This window comes from Lissotriton vulgaris, chromosome 8 (assembly GCF_964263255.1).
Source record: "Lissotriton vulgaris chromosome 8, aLisVul1.2, whole genome shotgun sequence".
Taxonomy (NCBI): Eukaryota; Metazoa; Chordata; class Amphibia; order Caudata; family Salamandridae; genus Lissotriton; species Lissotriton vulgaris.
In genome coordinates, this window is record NC_141696.1 from 1,269,046,954 (window position 1) to 1,269,069,219 (window position 22,266).

The 22,266-nt window shown below is 47.7% G+C and overlaps 1 protein-coding gene across 1 annotated transcript in view; it reads left to right on the forward strand.

The window, feature by feature from the left end:
- MIPEP (mitochondrial intermediate peptidase) overlaps positions 1-22,266 on the forward strand; it is an 833,321-nt gene that overhangs the window by 69,512 nt on the left and 741,543 nt on the right. The window contains exon 5 of the mRNA XM_086935192.1: positions 181-244. Coding sequence (XP_086791318.1) covers positions 181-244 — 64 coding nt within the window. The remainder of the gene's footprint in view (positions 1-180; positions 245-22,266) is intronic.

Sequence of the window (22,266 nt, forward strand, 5' to 3'; positions counted from 1 at the left end):
GCAGTGAGAAAAAAACTATTGCCTGTACAAGGATCCTTTCTGAAACGCATTACTTTTGAAATGGTTGCAGACTTTCTTTTTTCCGACCGAGTGAATGTATTGTTAGGGAAGAATGGATGGGTTGTACCTGTGCAGAAAAGACATCTTAAAATATTGTTCATTTTATTTTTTCAAATCTAGACGAGTGGCAGAGCTCTTCATGTTTGACTTTGAAATCAGTGGAATTCACTTGGATGAAGAAAAGGTAAATGTTTACTTTGGTCTTGAACGTGAGATCACTAAAATAGTTGGGGATTTGGGATGGGCATAAACCATACAGTTCTTAACATGGCATCACCAACTATGGCATTTGATATGAGCAAAGCTTGGGATTTTAGGGGAAAATGATAATGTACATGACTTGTGGTATGTATATTTATTTATAGTTAGGACTTGCTTACCGTAGGAACAGCGTTCGGCATTTTGCTAATAACTTTGGCACCTGTTGACGAATCTTCACAACTTTTTCAAAACTAGTACGCCAGTCACCTCAGCTGCTGTATGGAAAGTGTCGGGGTGATTCGACAAGCAAGGCCTAGAAAAAGGGGTAAGGGGGGCGGTTCCATAAACTTATTTTCCCCTTTCAATTTCCCTATGGGATTTTGAAAACGACTAAAGGCCAATCCTATGAACTGAATTATTCAAAACTTGCAGAAAACTAGATCTTGGTCCAGAAAGATCTCTTTTTGTAATTTGGTGTGAATCTGTCCTGTAGTTTTGGAGTTATTAAAGAAAATATGTATGTGTATCTAGGGATGCAAATCCTCAGCGGAATCAACAGATCTCCTGGTGAGATCTGATTAGAATGCCAACACTTTAACCAGTACGTGTTGGCAGCCATCCTCGGACTCAGGTCTCGGCCTGAGTCCCAAGAACAACGTAACAAACAAACACAAGGGGGCAGAGTATGAATACCCTTAGCCCCTAGGCCAGGTGGTGGAGTTCTACAGGTAACCCGCCATGGACCAAAAATGTTTTTTTTTCTTTTTTCCCTATGAATCCAAGGAGGATCGAGCAAATATATATGTATTTTTTTTAATTCAGCTTTACTAATCCTCTAGGTGGGCCAGCTCCTAGGGCGATTAATTATTCAATATTTTAAATATTTATCAAATATTTTGTGGCCCACCCTCGCTGGGCCAACTTTGACCCCGGAAACCCCACCCCCTGGGGTCCCCCTTCCAGGGCGGATTGTAGCCACAGGGACCAATGGCCTGGCTGTGAAAAGTGAGGGGGAGAGAGGCGCCACCCCCCTTCCCGGGCTCATTTCGACCCCAGGGACCACAACCCTCTGGACCCGGCCATGCCAAAAAAGGGAAGAAGACTGCTCAGCACACCCTTCAGGCTGTTTTCCTCCCTGGAGACCCCAACCTCAGGGGCCCGGCTGTGCAGAGACATGTGAGGGGGGGGGGCACATGGCCCCCCTCCTAAAGCCATAAATGGCCCTTAGGACCCCATCCCTCAGGGCTGGCACCAACTATATCCCAGGGTTCCCAGCCCCATGACTTAGCAGTATCCCTGCCCACACTGGCTTCAGAAGGTAAACCTGTGTTTGCTCTTGCTTGGCGGAACAATTTGAAAGCTTCTGCCGTGCGAGAGCAAACACTAAGTCCACTCCCAGTTGGCGGGGGCATGAAAAATGCTCCTGCTAGCAGAGAGCGGGCTTTTCATCTGTTTTCCTGCCTACACTGAAGCAGGCAGGGAAACAGATAAGAAAATTGCTCCCGCCCGCACTGTACGGCACAGCACTCCACTCAGCTGTATAAGGCACCACTCCAATTTATAACAGTTTCCTCAGCTCTATTCTACACTACTTCAGTGTATGCCACCCCACTCTACGCTAATCCACTGTACCCTACTCTACTCCATGCCACTCCACTCTTCTACACTCCACTATACAGCTACTCCACTTTATGGTAATAAACAGTGTATGCCTCTCCGCTCTACGTTGTTCCTTTGTATGATACTTTCCTCCACTCTGTATAACTCTACTCTATAAAAGTCTTCTAAACTTCATGGCACTAATCAACATTCTACTCCACTCTATCCCCATATAATCCACTGTCCAACTTTATACTCCACTGTATGCCTGCACACTCTAATGTACTACACTCAACTCCACTATACGCCATTTTTCTATGCGACACAGTACGCCACTCAACTGTACGATACTCCACTCCAATTTATCACAGTTTTCTACCTACTCTACGCCAGTACACTACATTCCATGCCACTCTACTCTACGACACAACAATACACTCTATTGTACCCTAATGCACACTACGTTACACCACGTTACACCACTCCACCGGACTCTACTCCACTGTACGAGATTTTACCTCAGTATTCGCTACTATACAACAATCAATCAATCAATCATAGACATTTATAGAGCGCTCTACTTACCCGGAGGGTCTCAAGGCGCTAGGGGGGGGGGGGGTGCTGCTACTACCCGAACAGCCAGGTCTTGAGCTTCTTCCTGAAGGCGAGGTGGTCTTGGGTCAGGCGCAGGTCGGTCGGGAGGGAGTTCCAGGTCTTGGCGGCCAGGTAGGAGAAGGACCTTCCTCCTGTTGTCATTCTTCGGATCCACTTTACGCAGCTCCACTGTTTCACACACTACTGTACTCTATGCAACTCAACTCTATAACACTGTACTACACTGTATGACACTCTCTGACCCTTTACTCCTGTCTATATCCGTTGCTCCACTGTACTATATTGTATGCCACTGAAGAACACTCTACTCCACTCTACGATACTATAGTGTACTATATGACACTGTACGCATCTTTCTATACTACTGCACCCCACTTTACTTCGCTCTACTCTGTCACAATACCCCACTGTACGGCATGCCTCTATGCCACTCAATGCCATTGTACTCCATAACATTGTATTCCAATCCACTCTACCACACTATACAACACCATACTGTACAACACTCCACTCTACAAAAATCAATTAGACTGTATGCCACTCTTCTCAACTGTACTCTACATCACTTTCCAATAATAATAATTACCCCACTACACTCTGCTGTACACCATAGTACTCCAATTTAGGACACTATACTTGATTGTGTGCTACGCCACTCTACTCTACTGCACTTCACGCCACTATAGTCTACGACATGCTACTCCTCTCTGACACTTTACTCCACTCATATCCCTATCCAGTGTACTTCACTCCACTATACTCCACTTTACTGCACTTTATCAACTGTACAACTCGGTCTAACATATGTGACTACACTATATAAGACACCATGCCACTTAATTATATAACACTTTTCTACACTGTACCATATGCCACTACACTTTACTCCACTTAGTTCCAATCTACAATACTCCAGTCTGACAATAGACTTTACAATACTCTCCTCCACTGTACAACATTCCACATAACTCTCTAATTGCGACTCTACGATTTGAAACACATTTTTATAAAAAATCATTAAAAAGATTATATTCAATAAAAAAACAAATGTTAAAGCTTACTTATTGTTAGGAAAACTTATTTTCCCTATACAAACCAAGTTAAACTACGCAAACCTAAAACATTCTAAAGCTATAGTTATAAATTTCATTGATAATTTATTCACCACCTTCAAATTATTATAAGTATCAGACCTTGTTGCACACTTTTCAGCTCACTGACCAGACAACAATAACTATACTTTTGTGTAGTTTAAATTATGACTAAACTTTGACCTTTTTGGTTTTTTTTTATATTACCCTTACTGAAGGGTAATATTTGCTGGACTGACAGCGCACTACATATACCAGCATGCTCTAATTAACTCAGCCCATCGTGGCGCCCACCAGGGGGGCAAACACTTGAAAAAGGAGCAATTGTTTTAGTGCGTTGTTTAGCTTGAAGATGCCTGCGGCTCCCCTTAGAAGAAGGTCAATGTGACGGAAATGCATCAGGAACACCAGCGCTGCTAAAATTAAATCCTTTACTTTACTGTATTGTGTGCCGCTCATTCCTTTCTTTGTTAGAGAGGCTCTTTATGTTGTTATACGGCTTGGTCCTGCCATGAGCAAGGCACCACTGTGAAACCCCTCCCTTCAGCGCCTTGAGACCCTCACGGGTGAGTAGCGCGCCCTATAAATGGACTAATTGATTGATCGATTGACTGTGAAAGAGCGCCAAAATTTGCCCGAAATCGGACCCTGTTTGTGGAGTTTGTGAAAGCAACCAGGGCAGGGGCAGCTGCCAGGGATTGAACCTTGGAGGAACCCCAGCAACTTGAAAGTGGTATGCATGGGGATTACGGTGACCAGAGAATGCAGTAAGTTCACAAGGCATCGCCCACTACAGGGTAATATTTGCGGGACTGACAGCGCACTACATAGACCAGCATGCTCTAATTACTCAGCCCATCGTGGCGCCCACCAGGGGGCAAACACTTGAAAAAGGAGCAATTGTTTTAGTGCTTTGTTTAGCCTCAAGATGCTGCGGCTCCCTTTTGAAAAAGGTCAATGTGACTGAAATGCATCCGGAACGCCAGCGCTGCTAAAACTAAATCCTTTACTTTACAGTAATGTGTGCGGCTCATTCCTTTCTTTGTTAGAGAGGCTGTTCGTGATATATATATATATATATATATATATATATATATAGATATATATATATATATATATATATATATATATACATATTCACTGAAAAATCATAGGTTTCAGGGACATTATAGTCCCTTAAACCTGTGTTTTTTTCAGTGAATTACCAAGGTTTTTAAATGCTAATTTCTAACTATAATGTCCCTGAAACCTATGGTTTTTTTTAAAGTGAATTTTAAAGGTTTTTTTAAATGCTAATTTCTAACTATGCCTACAGAGGTAGGACATGTGGAGAAAGAGGAATAAAGGCGCAGAAAGAAGCAAGAGAAATGCAGAAAGAGGCAACAGAAATCCATAAAGATGAAGAAAAGTGCAGAAAGAAGCAAGACCTATGCAGAAAGAACCAACACGGGTACAGAAAGAGGCCTTTTTCGCAAAGTCATCATGTGCCCCCAACATTTTGCTGATGGATACTGGTGGTAACTGACTCAAGCTAACCAGGCCTAGAACCAGTGCTATGCTAAAAGACACTTGGAATACAGTGAAAACACCTACATGCACTAGGGAACTCTATGGGTTGAAGTACCCCTGTGATTGACATGTCCTCCACCTGTAAGGCCCTAGTACATAATATGGCAGGGGGATTAAAACTACCTCTAAGTCAGAGGTGCAGAAAGATGCTTCTTTAACTAGTAGTCGCGTTTGCAGAGTGGTAGAGAAAGGGTGCTGGGCCTCCGACCAGCTCTCAGGAATTCCGCTACATAGGACATACAGGAGGTATCAGTAGGGCATCCTAGCCCCCAAAGTCCCTCAGGAGTAAAGTGGGCTTCGTCCCCTATCCCGTGGGAGGCGTGTTTGCAGAGTGGTGGAGAAAGGGGACGTGGCCTCCAAATACGTCTTAGCAATCCTGCTGTGTGGGACTTACTGGAGGTAACAAGAGGGGTAGTTGGCCCCAAGAACACCCCAGGGGGCCAACTACCTCTCCTATTACCTCCAGTAAGTACCACACAGCAGGATTGATAAGTTCTCATAAAAGGCCACGCCCCCTTTGCCCACCATTCTGCAAACTTGCTACCTGGCGATCTCTTGGATGGGTCTTGAAGTCCCCTTCGCTGCTGGGGGTCCTTAGGAGCCAACTAGCCTATCTCTAACCTCCAGTAAGCCCCACACAGTGGGATTGCTGAGAGGTGGACAAAGGCCACGCCCCCTTTCTCCACCACACTGCAAGCGCGCCTCCTGGTGCGCTTTTGCTTGGGGGATGAAGTTCACTATCCTCATGAGGGCCCCTTGGGGCCAACTAGCCCACCAGGTACCTCCAGTAAGCCCCACACAGCTGGATTGCTGAGAGTGGTCCAAGGCCACATACCCTTTTTACACCACTCTGCAAACCCGACTCTTGGCACACTGCTGCTTGGGGGATGAAGTCCACATTAGTCCTGAGGTCTTCAGGACACGAGCACCTCATTGCCCCACCAGCAATGTGCCAAGAGGCGCGTTTGCAGAGTGGTGTAAAAAGGGGTTTGGGCTCGGACCACCTCTCAACAATCCCACTGTGTGGGGCTTACTTGGAGGTACCTGGTGGGCTAGACCCCGGGGAGGTGACTGTCCCTGGGGCTGCGGGGGGGGGGGGGAGGGGGGAGGGGGGGGGGGCGCGTGACCCCGTGTTTAATTATCAAATCCCCTGGGAGGTGGTGGTCCCCGAGGCTTGGTGGGGCCCGTGAGGCCCCCACCTCAAAAATATCAAAAAGCCCTGGGGAGGTGGCGTTCCCCGGGGCAGGGTGGAGAGGGGTTGGAGCCCCCCCCACACATTTTTTATTCAAGTCCCGGGGAGGTGGTGGTCCCCAGGGCTGCGAGAGGCCGCGTTCCCTCGCATATAATTAACTAAGTCCTCAGGGCTTGTTAAAGCCCCAGGGAGGTGGCGGCCCCCAGGGTAGGGTTGGGGAGTTGGAGCCCCCCAAGCATTTTTTATTCAAGGTCCATGGAGATGGCGGTCCCCGGGGCTGCGGGGGCCCCCATGGGCCCCTGCTACATAATTGCATGTATCCCCCGGGCCTGGCCCTCACAGGGGCTTAAGGATAACGAAGATCGGGAGATAGCGCTTCATTTTTTAATTCTTTATTTTCTCGGCTGGATTCCCGCATCCAGCGCGAATTCGGCCGATTAAAAAAAAAATGCTTTTTTTGGCTGTGGGACCCTCTGAGCAGGCTTATGGTGTCAGGGTGTTTCTACTCCGCCCCCTTTTCTTCTTTTTCACCATTTTTGTACTGTTTCCTTGTGACTCGGTTACAGAGTCACAAGATGGCTGCCAACACATTCTGGTTTGGACTGTTGGCAGCCAATCAGAAGTGAGCTCGTGCTCTGAAGGAGTCGGAACTCCTCGGTTCTCCGATATATAAACAATTTTTTTAAAATTTCTCAGCAACTACTGAACGGATATACAGCATTTTAAAAAAAGGTCGCTTTCTGCACAAAGAGCTACCTTTTTGCCAAATGTGGTATAATTCTGTTCAGCAGTTCAGGCTGTAGCTTGTCTAAAGTTCCTATGGAAATTAACATTAACTTTTTTCTCGGCCCCTGCTTGACGAATCACCCCGAAACTTTCAATGTTGAAGCTGACCTGAGTGAACCATTAGTTTTGAAATTTTTGCGAAGATTTGTCAAACGGCGCCAAAGATATTGGCAGCACAAAAAATGCTTTTTGAGTAGAAATAAGGTCGCCTGTAGGTTTTTTATCTATATATATATATATATATGTCATGTCATGAATGATGTAATATGTGACATCATCAGCATTGGATTGCGGATGCGCGAAATATATAGTTAGTGCAACTAACTATATGTCGAATTTCATTGGTTTTATATCAATAAAATGTCCAGCTAACTATATAGGAGGAATTTCAATGTTTTTTTTATGTTAATTCCTAACTATATAAGGGCTAAAACCTATGGTTTTTTCAGTGAATTTCCTAGGTTTTTTGAAGGCTAATGCCTAACTATATATAGTCTATAACCTATGGTTTTTTCAGTGAATTTCATTGGTTTTTTAAAAGCTAATATATATATCTATACTTAAAGACTATGAATAATTCCAAAAAGAGCGAAACAATTCCCCCCCACAGTACTGGAAGGCAGGACATAGACAAAACCTCTTATTACATCTGCCTACTGACAGGTTTACCTGTCATCACTGTTTCGAAAAAGTAAAAAAAAACCACAAAGGCTCCTTCATATTCATGTCGCCAGCTAGCTGCTCAATCATAAATTAATATAGCAAAAAGAACAACTGAATGCAGAACAATATCACACATTCACCCCAGTACAGAGATCTGGGCCTAAATCCATTGTTTCTTTGCTCATCATGCCATTCCAGTTTGGACCCAGCCATATGCAAATCAGTCTAGATTCTGCGCCCAATGGGAACAGTCCTGCCCCTCCCTTCTCCTACCCCCGTCTCCGCTCCTGCCCCCGTCACCGCTCCTGCCCCCGTCACTTCTCCTGCCCCCGTCACTTCTCCTGCCCCCGTCACTTCTCCTGCCCCCGTCACTTCTCCTGCCCCCGTCACTTCTCCTGTCTCTTCACTTCTCCTGTCCCGTCACTTCTCCTGTCCCCATCAATTCTCCTGTCCCCGTCACTTCTCCTGTCCCCTTCACTTCTCCTTCTCCTGGTCCCTTCACTTCTCCTTCTCCTGTCCCGTCACTTCTCCTTCTCCTGTCCCTCACTTCTCCTTCTCCTGTCCTGTCACTTCTCCTTCTCCTTGTCCCTTCACTTCTCCTGTCCCTTCACTTCTCCTGTCCCTTCACTTCTCCTGTCCCCGTCACTTCTCCTGCCCCTGTCACTTCTCCTGTCCCATCACTTCTCCTGTCCCGTCACTTCTCCTGTCACTTCTCCTGTCCCGTCACTTCTCCATCTCCTGTCCCGTCACTTCTCCTTCTCCTGTCCAGTCACTTCTCCTTCTCCTGTCCCTTCACTTCTCCTGTCCCTTCACTTCTCCTGTCCCTTCACTTCTCCTGTCCCTTCACTTCTCCTGTCCCCATCACTTCTCCTGCCCCGTCACTTCTCCTGCCCCGTCACTTCTCCTGTTCCGTCACTTCTCCATCTCCTGTCCCGTCACTTCTCCTTCTCCTGTCCCTTCACTTTTACTGTCCCAGCACTTCTCCTGTCCCTTCACTTCTCCTGTCCCTTCACTTCTGCCCCGTTCACTGCTCCTGCCCCCGTCACTTCTCCTTCTCCTGTCCCCGTCACTTCTCCTTCTCCTGTCCCTTCACTTCATTTCTCCTTCTCCTTCTCCTGTCCCTTCACTTCACTTCTCCTTCTCCTGTCCCGTCACTTCTCCTGTCCCCGTCACTTCTTCGAGTGGAGGATGGGCACATTTACTTATTTTGCTTGGTGTGCATCAGAGGTTTTCTGCAAAATGGGGGGCATTCTAATTTTCTGACTACTCCCTATGTTGGATGGAGCAGTGAAGGCCGCTCTTTTAGGGAGTGCAAATGACACTCTCATCACGTGCTGCTTGCCATTATAAGTGTAGTTCAAAGTTTGGGGCATTTTGATTTTCTGGCTTCTCCCCTGAGCAGAGCCTCACACCTTAAAGGCCACAGGATCGCAGAGGAGGGCTTAAGATCACGTTGTTCTCCAGTTAAAGGGGTCTGGCAGTTTAAAGGAAAACCCCGTTCTGTTTATCAAGACCTGTATTTCGAACAATCCCCAACAATAGGCATCCCACAATGTTCCCTTGTTCAATTACGTCTGCTGGGTGTTGAGACTAATGAAATATTCGCCGGATTTCCCCTTTAATACATCACGTACCGAGCAGCAAAATACACTTTTAAAAACACAGCTTAGAGCACTAAGCAAAATATATATCCCATGAAACGCATTAGAAGAAGCAAGCACCTTCGGGCACGCCTTTGACAGCCACAAGTGTTTTTACAAGTATACTGTCTAAAAAAATAGCTTGATCGGATGTAATGCTTTTTCTCGCCTCCTCAGCTTCGTGGACGTCAGGGTTGTGTTTTCCAAACAGCAGATTACACTGCCCACAGCGCACCTCTCACGCCCCAGCGGGATGGTTTTAAAGTTTTGATTACACATTTGCGGACCCATCTTGTATATTTGTTGCACAACGAGCCATGACCTGCACCCAGATACCAGAGACACCTCATGCAGATCTCGCTGGCATATGCTAAAGGCAGGAGGGCGGGCGCATTGTCATTCCAAAGGGGATAATCCGCCTCAATCAGAATGACAATGGGCCGCCCTCGGTCTGCGCGAGCTCAGGGAGGGGCTGCTGCAGCCTCTGGAGTTCAACAGAGAATGCGAGCAGCCCGTGGAAGCTGAAAAAAAATGCACGCTTTTAGTAGGACTATTCTCTCCGTCCCGCCCGCCCACTTCTACCGCTGCCCGCACCCCGCACCCTGCACCCAATCCCCGCACCAACCTACCTACGCTGCTGCTCGGCCAAAGCGTCTCCTCTTCTCCCGGGGCTCCCTCCGCACACGGGAGCCCCGTACCAGCCCACACTTCTCCTCAGACCTGCATCACCCGGTCTCCCCCTCGGCACGGGAGACCGGTCCGGACATCGAAGGCTTCCCCCAGGCAGGGGGAAGCGGAAACCACCTCCTCCCGGCCCCGCCCACAACCAGGCGGCGGCCATCTTCAGGCGGCTCGGGCCGCGGCGGTGTTCTCGGGGGGAAAACGAGGAGTGGGCACCCTCGAAATCGAAAAAATAAACACAAAAATGAAAGAGAGAAGCCCCCCAAACCCCCCCCAAATTTTTGGGGGGGAAAAATCGCGGGGGTGCGCGCACCCGTGCGCGCTTATAGATATATAATTTGTTTCTCTTTTAATTTTCTCAGGAACCACTGGAGGGATTTACACTATTTTACCAAAAGCATGATCTGTGTACCAGACACTACTATTTTGACAAGTTTGGTGTAATTCCCTTCAGCGGTTCAAGCTGTAGCCGAGTCTAAAGGTCCTATGGAAATTAACATGGGGAAAACACGTTTTGGGACCCCCCTTTTTTCTCAGCCCCCACTTGACGAATCCCCCCCAAACTTTCAGGGAAGGAGCGGAGTGGAGCGAGCCATCTTCTTTGAGAAATTTGCGAAGATTCATCAACCAGCGCCAAACTTATTCCCAATAGAATGCTGGGGATTTCCTATGGAAACTAGGTCCTAACTATATATACCTACTGGCTACCAGTAGGTAATGTGTGTGTATATATATATATATATATATATATATATATATATATATATATATATATATTAAGCTTAATTCTATTTCACAAGTTCATAAAAGCGAAATTTCATTCATCAAATAATACAGTTCAATAATTACAATTCATATCAGTGCTAAGCCATAAAAATGTTTAAGAATATATATATATAATATATGTGCAAAAAAAGAAGGAGAGAACTCTGGGTAGTTCTCCTGTTTAGGTGGAAAGTAGCTCCTGTTAGAGCACTCTCAACACCAGCTACACTCTAGATCTGCTCACCTCAAATGTCTATTTTTTTATCAAAGTTTTTAAGCATAGGATCAGCACAGTGCCATCCACGCCGAGATAGACAATGACAAAGTCTTTTGCCATTTCTACAGCAAAGTCTTTTAGCATAGGACTACCACAGTGCTGTCCTTGTCGACATGGGACATGCTGAGCACAAGTTGTCAACTGTCACCTGCACACAGAGTTAGTCTTCAGTTCAAAGATTCATAACTTGTTCAATGCCTCTACACATCTAAGATGCATTAGTAGCACATGCGTTTTGTAAGCATTTAAGCACACTAGTTGGACACATAGGGGCCGATTCCGATTCGGGAAAAAGCACTCCGAATAGCCGTACAGAGTCTCTTTCCCGTACAAATCGTACCCTGCAACGTCCCCGTACGTACGACGTAGTACGATTCTCACCCAATGCAGCTCCCAGTACGAATCGTACCAGGAACCGTATGACTCAAATTCCTGTACGAATCGCCGCCGGAACACGCAGCAAGCGACGTTTGTACGGTTCGAAGCAGGTTTTCCCAACCCAGCAAGTATGATTTGTCCCGCCGACCCTCAGTACAACTCTTTTCCTATGGAAGCTGAAAATTGTCGAAAAAGCAGAGTACACCTCGAAACAGGTACGGAACGGACCCCTTCCCCCGTGTACGGTGTGTACACCCCATGATCTCAGGGGTACGGTGCGTACCCCTGCGATCATGGGGTGTAAGGTGTGTACCCCATGATCGCAGGGTGTACGGTGCGTACCCCATGATTGCAAGATGTACAGTGCGTACACCCTGCGATCATGGGGTACGGTGCGTACACCCCATGATCGCAGGGGTACGCACCGTACCCCTGAGATGATGGGGTGTACGCACCGTACGGTGTGTATGTAACTTTGTGACCCTCCATACGAATCGCACTTACCTGACGTGTGCCGTACGAAACGCGTCTCCATTCCACGGTCCGGATCGTACTCGACGGGTCATACAGCATGTGTACGAATCGTACAGACCACTGTGAGGGTACGGGTCGTACGGAATCTCTGGTGCAAGTCGTGAAACCTGAAAGTTGTTGAGGGTTGTTGCTGGACCCGCGTTCTCCACACTGACCTGTTGCTGGGTTGTGCTTTTTGCCGCTGCTCCTCGCCGCACCCGCTCTGCGGGTGCCGCTTCGCGGCGTGTTCGAGGGAGAGGTGAAGGCTGCGCGCTGTGTCTGGGAAGCGCCAGGAAGGACAAACTCGCCGGCGCTAAGCAGGGACTCAGAAGACCAGGAGTCCCTGCTTCCCCAGGCCTGAGAGCGGACGCGCCCACCTTCAGACACGCCCCGCCTGACCAGGAGTAAAAGGCGCGTGTTCACTCTAGCTGCTGGGACCCACCTGAAAGTTGTTGAGGGTTGTTGCTGGACCCGCGTTCTCCACACTGACCTGTTGCTGGGTTGTGCTTTTTGCCGCTGCTCCTCGCCGCACCCGCTCCGCGGGCGTCGCTTCGCGGCGTGTTCGAGGGAGAGGTGAAGGCTGCGCGCTGTATCTGGGAGGCGCCAGGAAGGACAAACTCGCCGGCGCTAAGCAGGGACTCAGAAGACCAGGAGTCCCTGCTTCCCCAGGCCTGAGAGCGGACGCGCCCACCTTCAGACACGCCCCGCCTGACCAAGAGTAAAAGGCGCGTGTTCACTCTAGCTGCTGGGACCCACCTGAAAGTTGTTGAGGGTTCTTGCTGGACCCGCGTACTCCACACTGACCTGTTGCTGGGTTGTGCTTTTTGCCGCTGCTCCTCGCCGCACCCGCTCCGCGGGTGCCGCTTCGCGGCGTGTTCGAGAGAGAGGTGAAGGCTGCGCGCTGTGTCTGGGAGGCGCCAGGAAGGACAAACTCGCCGGCGCTAAGCAGGGACTCAGAAGACCACGAGTCCCTGCTTCCCCAGGCCTGAGAGCGGACGCGCCCACCTTCAGACACGCCCCCGCCTGCAACGCCCACTACTTAGCAAACAGCCTGACGCTCAGCGGGACGCGAGCGGGACGCCGAGCGAAGCCCGGGCAAAGGGCGGGCAGTCTGTGGCAGTCAGAGGCTGTCAAGGCTGGGCTGGGCCACGTCCCTTTCCTGCCCAGTTACTTTCTATACGGCTTGTGTGAGGCACCCTGTGTCCCCCTACAATCATGTCTACACGCTCCGGTAAACTTCTCAGGAGTGAAAGCGAAAGAGGAGCCACTGTTGGGAGCCCTGTAATTGGAACCATGGACTGCTTCATTACCAGGGTGGCGGCCGTAATAGAAAAGGAAATTGCCATGTCCGAACGGCGCCTATCGGAGGTCTATTTCCCTGCAAGACGTTCTTCCTTGGGGGCCGCTGCCCAGGCGCTTACACCTGCCAGTGAGCGGGCCAACTCTGTTCCCCCCGTTGGCGCTTCTGGAGATTCTATAGACCCTCCCCAGTTGCTTGAAATAGGGCAGAATTTAGACAGGCTGGAATTCCTGGCCGAACTCCTACCTAGTGGCAATGAGGAGGGAGGTGGCCTTAGTAACCCATTGTCACCGGCACTGCCAAAATCCCCAAATGCTGCCATCAGCCAGCCCCTGTCACCACCTCTGTCCACTCCAATTATAGTAATATCAGACGAGGTACCTGTTGGGGTGTCTTCTAACACTTCGAACATTCGAACCCCTGGAACTAGGCTGGACAAAGGGTCTGTAAATAAAAAGGTAGGAAAACGCAAACGGGGGAGGTTGGTGAGACAGGCTGCTCTTTATCAAAGAGCAAAAAAGCCATCTGGAGTTGATGTAAAAACCTTAAGGGGCCGGACAACGGAGAATGAAGAGGGCATAGAGGGGGAAGTTGTGGTCTCTTCAAAGGGGCCACCTATAAATGTTAACTCCACTAATCTCTCCGATGTTTCCAAGCCCACTAACCCGGTAACCATTGAAAATATTCTGGAGAAGGTAAATAGTCTCCTGATGCCCCTATTATCACAGGTCAAGGGCTTGGGGGCGAGGATAGATAAACTTGAACAATCAACCCTTGACGGGTTCCACTCGCTCAAAACTACTTTTAAACAACTTGCCAGAGCGAGTGTAAACCTTGATACGGGTGTAAGGGGGTGTGAACCACCATTACAGAATGATCCTAACCCTCCAAAATGTTTAAATAAAGCTGAAAGCAATAGAGCACTAACCCCAAAACCCAAACCTTCCTCTACTTCTTCCAAGGGACCCCCAGTACATTTAGAGGTTGCTACAAACAAACGTAAACCCTCCCCACTAAAAAAGCAACAGACAGCTAGTGGTAAAGTTAAGGACATACAAACAATAAGCACAGGTGAAAAAGCCCAAAAATTAGTACCAGGGAAAGCCACTAGACCTGCCCCCCAACCTATAGCTCCAACTACTACCATAGAGGGCCCCAGAAATCCAGGTCGACGGATCCCGCCAGTAAACCTCCCCCCAGACTGCCAACCCTTCGTTGCTGTTCTGGTAAATGTACCCCCCCTCAAGGAAGGCCAAATGGAAAATCACCAATCTCTTAAAAATAAGTGTATACATTGGCTCAAGTCTAACAAGCCAATACCCTTGGGTGTGGATGGGATCATTTTAAGCGTTCGCAGGGTTGAGTGGGTAGGGCAGGGTAAAAAAACCCAGGAGGGGGACTGTATAATAATACATTTTCAAGACCCTAGAGTAGTCCCATCGATCTGTACCCCAATCAGAAACATGGGGGCGCCAGGGGTTAAAGTAGTAGATTTATCCTACTTTTACCCCAGACATATAGTTAGCGCAACTGGAGGAAGTCTGAATCCCCCCAGTTTTGGTCAAAATTGGGAGACAGGCTGGTCAGGAGCAGTTGGGGGCACAGGCGCAAAGACCCTGTGGTTACCGGGGGCCTACTGACTGGGGGAGGCTGTCCCCAGGTTAAGTAGGAATAAAACATCTGTAAGTAGAGTAGACCCATCTGAAGTACCATCCCCGCAAACAGTCCTTCCCCTAATTAATGATATCAGTGAGACGACAACCCATAGAGGTATCCCCCAGGATCTTTGCCCTCTTCAGATACCCTTGATGAAGGCTATAGACAGGGACTCTCTTGCACCCAATGACATTCCAGTTGTGACGGACCTATCCTTTAAGGTTTTCAGCTGGAATGTCGCAGGGATTGCAAGAAAGTTGGCAATACCTGACTTTACCTCTTGGGTGGATACTCACTCTCTGTGTATTTTCCAAGAGACGTGGAGCCTGGTGCCGGTTTACAGGGTGGGATTTTCTTCTCACTTTGTCCCTGCACGAGCTTCGGAAACAGGGAGAGGGCGACCATTGGGTGGCCTACTCATTTGGGTTGCAGCCTCTCTTGACTGTAGTGTAGAGGAGCTTGATACAGGCTGCCCCGACATTCAAAATATCACCTTAACAGATTCAAGGGGAAGACTGATTCTAAATGTATACAACATCTATGCCCGTGGGACCAAGGGTGGGAAAAAGTCATCTGTAATATCCCTCCTTGAAACCTTCTTAAATAAAACTCCACACAGGAGGTGCACACTGGTAGCGGGTGATATGAATTGCACGTTCGAGCCCTTGGGCTCGGACGTAGCTAACGACCAAGATGAGGAGGATTCTAGGCTGGGGGCCCCTATACTGGACATCCCACCTGTCAGGAAGTGGTCAGAAGTGGCACTTCAACTTTACTCCCTGACCCTTGAATTCAATCTAAGGGCAGCCAATGGGAGGACAATTTCAGACAGGGGGGGGCCCACACATATAATAGACCAGGACATACCTCCAGGATAGATTACCTGCTAATAGATGTATATTTATGGAGTCATGTGAGGGACATGCAGGTGGTCGCTACGACCGAAAGCGATCATAATTCGCTTTCTTTAACCATGGACTACTGGTGGCGTCCTGTAAGAAAGGGTGATAACAACTTGATAGTTGAACCCCCCGACGATTCCGAAGTCTCCCCCTGTGGTAGGCGTTTAAAATGGGCCAAATTGGCCCTCTCTGAGGCAAGGGTTGGGGAAATTCTATCCCTCCTAAACCAAGCAATGTCAACTCTGGGGTTCCCCCATGAAGGGGTGGGTGGAGTAAGTAGACTTTTTGTATCCTTAGTGGAGGCCCTGACAAATATCTTTACAACTCACCCTAGCAAATCGGGCAATAAGAAACCTAAAAACCAAGAGGATGGCTGGTATAACCAAGCATGTAGGTTGCACAAGGCAAAGCTCGTAGAGGCAGTTAAGCATAAGTCCCACACCGACATACAAGAAGCAAGGAAGGTATAGAATAGATCCCTCAAAACTGCTAAAGAGGAGTGGGAAGATAAATTTTGGGATGACCTGCTCCAAGCAAGTAAATGTAGGGACTCAAGGGCATTTTGGCTGGGGTATCTGTGCGCATAATAAATCAATATAACATAACATAACATAACATAACATTTTGGAATGCGATAGCCAAACGGAATAGGCCAGAGGGAGCTATTAGACCCTGTAATATCCCCCCCCCAAAGTTGGGTAAAACACTTTGGGACCCTATATCTCCCACCTGAAGGAGAACTAAACGCTAGGACGAACTTTCAACTAGTAATTCAACCACACACCTACGACCTTTTCACCCCCTTAGAGATTGAAAAAGTAATAGGGGGGGTAGCCCCGCGTAAGGCAGCTGGCCCAGACGGGCTTCCGGGGGACCTCATGAGGGCCTATCCAGTGGAGTGGGGAAGGGTTATCGCCGCCCTCCTTAATGACATCATTACCGGAGGGCCTGTACCCGAATCCTGGAAAGGGGCGGTGGTGGTCCCGATTTACAAAAAAGGATGTAGAGAATCCCCGGGGAACTACCGCCCGATAAGCCTGATAGACTCCACCCAAAAAATAGCAGGCAAAGCTATACTCGGGAGGATCCAACTGTGGGTGGAGGAGAACAAGCTACTATCGGACTTCCAGGCTGGTTTCCGGGCAGGAATGGGGACAATAGAGCAGGTGTTTAGGTTGGCACTTCTGGGGTGGAAGGTGGTGGAAGTAGGCAAAGGCAGTCTTTATCTGGCCTTTATTGACCTTAAGACTGCCTTTGACCTAGTCCCCAGGGAAGAATTATGGAAGGTACTTTATGAGCTGGGCTTACCCCCATACATCATGTCCCTGCTCATCAACCTCCACGCCCACACCTTTGCACAGGTGCGATGGGGAAAAAACGGAGAGCTCACTGAAAAAATACCGGTGTCCAGGGGTGTAAGACAGGGCTGTGTCCTGGCCCCCACCCTATTCTCACTTTATGTGATTGGGGTGGTAGAATATCTTCAATCTGAACCAGCTGATACCCCCTGTCTTGGAGGAGTGCGGATTCCCACTCTGCTTTTCGCAGACGACACGCTTTTGATCTCGAAGACTCCTCAAGGCCTGCAGAAATTGTTAACCCGTTTTCAGGACTTCTGTACCGCAAGGGGTCTAGTAATAAATGTGGACAAAACAAAATATTTGGTTCTGAACCCCCCGAAGAAATTGGGTCGTCCACCTATGCTTGCCCTAGAGAAAGTATCCGAATTCGACTACCTTGGAATTCGGATAACGGACAAAATGACGTGGGCAGCACATATCGACAAGATGGTCCTTAATCATAAGCGAGTAGGAGGAGCTCTCTTGAGGGAGTATCGGGCTTCATCAAGGAGATCGCTTACCCCAGTAATTGACATTTATAAGGCCAAGGTAGTTACATCAGCCTTGTATGGGGCAGAACTGTGGGGGCACTGTCGTATGGACACTCTGGCGACAGCAGAGAGCAAGTTATTAAAATCCATCATCGCCATTCCCCTGAGTACACCGACCATACCAGTGTTGCTGGATACAGGCTGTAAAAGCATCGCAGATCAAGCCCAACTTCGCCCTCTCCTCTTATGGACACGAATTTGGAGAGGTGAAGAGCTAAAAACCTACGCGGATGGCCTGGGGGAAATAATGAGCATGAATGGTTGGGCAAGAATAAGATGGCTGAGAGACACAAAAAAACTACTGGAGAACATCGGTTTGGGGGATTGTTGGTCATCACGCTCTGCTCCTCCCAAGGAGGATGTTAAGAGACTCTTTTGGAAATGGACTGCGGAGCGTCTAATTTCAAACCCGAACCATTGCAAGTCTACTGCCGCCTTTTTACTAGTCAAAGACATTGTGGCATTTGAGCCCTACTTGGACCTCATTACTCTTCCCTTTGACCGAGCTTTATATCTCAAATTTAGAATCGGCTCTTTACCGCTTGGAGCGGTGGTAGCAAATTGGAAATCAGCGGCACACTTGTCCCCTAACTGTGCTTGTTGCCCGAGTAGGATAGAGACCATTTCACATGTCCTATTTGAATGCCCGGACTACGCAAAGCCTAGGAGCTTTTGGTTGAAACCACTCTGCCGAAACATGGACACACGCAGCTACCTAATAGCTCAACGCATTTTAATGACGGACACATCCCCACCAGTTGTATGCGGAATAGCAAAATTTTTAAAACAGTTCTGGCTCATTCGTTGCAAGAGATTGTCAGTAGCGGTTTAATTCTTTTTAGATAATTTATTTCGGGCAACCTATGCCCCTTTTTATTCTTCTTAACACAAGTTCATACTGACTTCTTAAAGTGATGTATTCTTTTTTGTATAACGTCAATGTGTGTATTGTATACGTGCTTATAAGATATCTTGCATATCGAATAAAAGCTTATGACTGACTAACTGACTGACTGAAGTCGTATGGGTCGCAACGATTCGGACAGAAACTGTCCGTACGAATCGGACTACGCGATTCGGACGGACTTGTACGATTCGTACAGAGAGGGTTCCGGATACGATTCGGATGGACTTTTTTTTCCCCCGAATCGGAATCGACCCCATATTATACAAAATTAGGAAGAACAATGATATGGTAGCTACCTGCCACTATGTAAATCATTAAAAAATTAATAAAAAAACGTTCACACTCATTCGATGATGTCATCAGTGGTGCCATCAATGGTGTAATTTGAGATGTCTTCAGTAATGCCATAAATGATGTTATAGAACATGCCATAAGTGATGCAATTTGTGAGGTCAGAAGCAGTGCACGGTGGGGTCGCAAGTTACAGTTAGCTGTGGTAACTATAACTGGTGAATTTCTGTGTTTTGTTTTTGTTCAATACTTTATTGTTGTTACTGACATATTCATGTAACATAATGTTACTTTAACCTTTGGTTTTTTCAGTGAATTTCTACACTATTTTAAAAATGAAATCCTATCAAACCTAAATATAATCTTTGTTTTTTTGTCTTTTTGTCTGTTAATTTCTAGCTTTTTTTTCTAACCTAAAATAATATTTTACCCCCAGGCCTCGTGTTTTTAAAGGGGGGTGCCCTTTCTGAGCCTAATTAGGCCCTTCAGGACCAGATCACCCAAGGCCTTTATTTTTTTTAAGTTGCGGCTCCCCTTCCTGAGCCTTATTAGGTCCTGGGAACCCCATCCCCCAGGGCCTTATGTTTTTCAAATGGGAGGAGGACCAAGTGGCCCCTTCTCGATCCTTTAAAAGACCCTGGAGACCCCCTCCATGTGTTTCTTTTTTTAAAGGGAGGAGGCCGTATGCCCCCTCCTCAAGGCTCATTCGGCCATGGGGACCCAATCCTCTAGGCCCTATGTATTTTCAAAGGGAGAGGGCCCAGTGGCCAACCTCTCTAAGCTCTATTAGGCCTTTGGGACTGCATCCCCCGACCTATTTTTATTTTTTTTAAATAAAAGGGAGGGTACAGCCTCCCCTCCCTGAACTTATTTGGGCCCTGGAGACTCAAGGGCCCAATGTAATAATTAAGGAGAGGGAGGGGGCATGCATCCCTGGGGACCCCATCCCTCAGGGACGTGTTTTTTTAAAGGGGAGACGGGCCGTGTCCCCCCTCTCCCTGAGCCTTCTCAAGCCCTGCGGACCCCATCCCTGTGGCCTACATTATTTAAAGGTAGGTGGCCCAGTGCCCAACCAGGGCACCCACCATACACTCGTTGGGGGTCGCGGAGGGAGGCCAAGACCCACCGTGGCCCCAGCCGAATCCCCCACATGCTACAGGAGCCATCATTACTCCAGATTGCAGAGAGCAGCTGGCTGGACCATTTTCAAAGCTCCTGCTCGCTGGAAGCAGACTTTGGGCCTTATTACGATCTTGGCGGATGGGATACTCCATCACAAACGTGATAGATATACCGTACACCTTATTACAAGTTCCATAGCAAATAATGGAATTGTAATTTGGCGTACTGGGTATCTATCACGTTTGTGACGGAGTAACCCTTTCTTACAAGATCGTAATCAGGCCCTTTGTGTTTGCTCCCGTTTGGCAGGAGTTTTAAAAAAATGCTCCTGCCAGTCAGGAGCAAACACAGGTTTCCCTGCCTATGGTGGTGCGGACAGTGAAACCTCTGTCTCCCTGGAGTGGGCTCCCTGGGACAAAGCTAGTGAGCCGGCACCGGGAGATGGGGTCTCCGGGGCCATAGAAGGCCCGGGGAGGGGGGGCAATGCGGCTCTCCTTCCCTTAGAATGTAAGGCCCTGGGGGAAGCGGTCTCCAGGACTTTTTAAAGGCTCGGGGAGGTGGACCGTGCCCCCCTCCTCCCCTTAAATAAACAATGCAGCCCTGGGAGTGGGCTCCCCAGGGCCTTTAGTTTGAGATTAAGGCCCTGGCCGCCGTTTGTTTATTCCCTGATCATGCAGGATTGTGGCAGAAACTGCCAATTTTTTTTTACATTTAATTTAATATCTTGTTTTATTTTGGCTTGGGGGGGAGGGGGGGGGTTGTCCCTCTGGGTCCACCTTAAAGGGGCACTGTATCCCTACCCTGCTCCCTTATATTTTAATAATTACTACTTCAGGCCATGGGATTCCGGGGCCAAATGTACGACCCTATTTTGCATGCGCAAACGGATTTGCGACCCGTTTGCGCATGCAAAATCTAATAGGGCCATGTGAAATCCCTATTTAGCAAGTGCGACTCGCTAAATAGGAATGGTGAGTAGCTATTAGGAAGGCACGTTCCAAGGGCGTCCCATCCTAATAGCGAGTCAGAGGCCTAGGTAAGAATGTTATGCAATTGTGGTGGCAAAACACTCGCAATTTACCGCCCTCGCGGGGCCCCTTCCTCTTTGCAAATGCAGGGGAAAATATTTTTTAGGGGCAGACAGTGGTTCCAGGGACAACTATCTGCCCTTAAAAAATGAAACGAAAACGTTTCATTTTTCTTTTTTTAAATGCATCCCGTTTCCCTTTAAGGAATAAATGGTATCTGCGTAATTGTAGATAGGAACGAAATAGTAGGGGTTTCTTTAGGAGCATATGCAACTGGAACCTCCATTAGGCAAATATTTTGAGTAATGCCTCAATGGCAATGACTGGTTTAATTATATTTTACAATGCTAAAGTACACAGTGAATCGTCACACATTACATTATTTTGTTTACAATAATTGTGTACTGAAAGTAATCATTTATTTTGTTTTATTCCGATTTAGCAGGCAGTGCAAGTACAGCACATGCAGCTGGAGTGTAAACTCTTCCTACACAGTTATCCACCAACCCATCTGTGGAAGTTAGTTATACTATTATGTAGAGTATCAAACATGGGTATTGCTGACTGTGCAGCCAGCTCAGGACCTTAGGAGGGCAAAGCATGAGTGCTAACCTGTGACCCCATACAGTGGCCCTCAGCAAAAGGTGTAGTAGCCACAGACGCCTGCAAATTAAGATACATGTAGAGTTTTCATTTAGGGAGGAGTGTGGCTGTACTCCATTTCATCTGTGCATAGCCATGTGGTGGTATATTAAAGCTATTGTAGATAGGTGCCTCCACAAATGGCTGATACCAAGCTGCAGTAAAAAGCCTATATATACCTTGCTTTTAGTGACAAAATGTGATTTATTTTAAGACTCTGAAAATCCTTGTCACTGTTGGGACACATACCATTGACCGAGTCAATTGGTCTGACTTAAATGTTTAGACACAGATGGCATTTGTCCATACCTCCTTTTGATGACCGCAAAATAAACCCAGTGCCGTTGCCTTTGCCAGTGATTGTTTAAACATGTATTACTTTGGTTGAGTGAACTGTTTTTAGGCTTCTTTCTTCTCCTGTCTTTGGTATATTTGTATAGTTTTTGTACATTTTTGACTCCGTAAACTGAAATTGAATCACCCATGATACTACCATG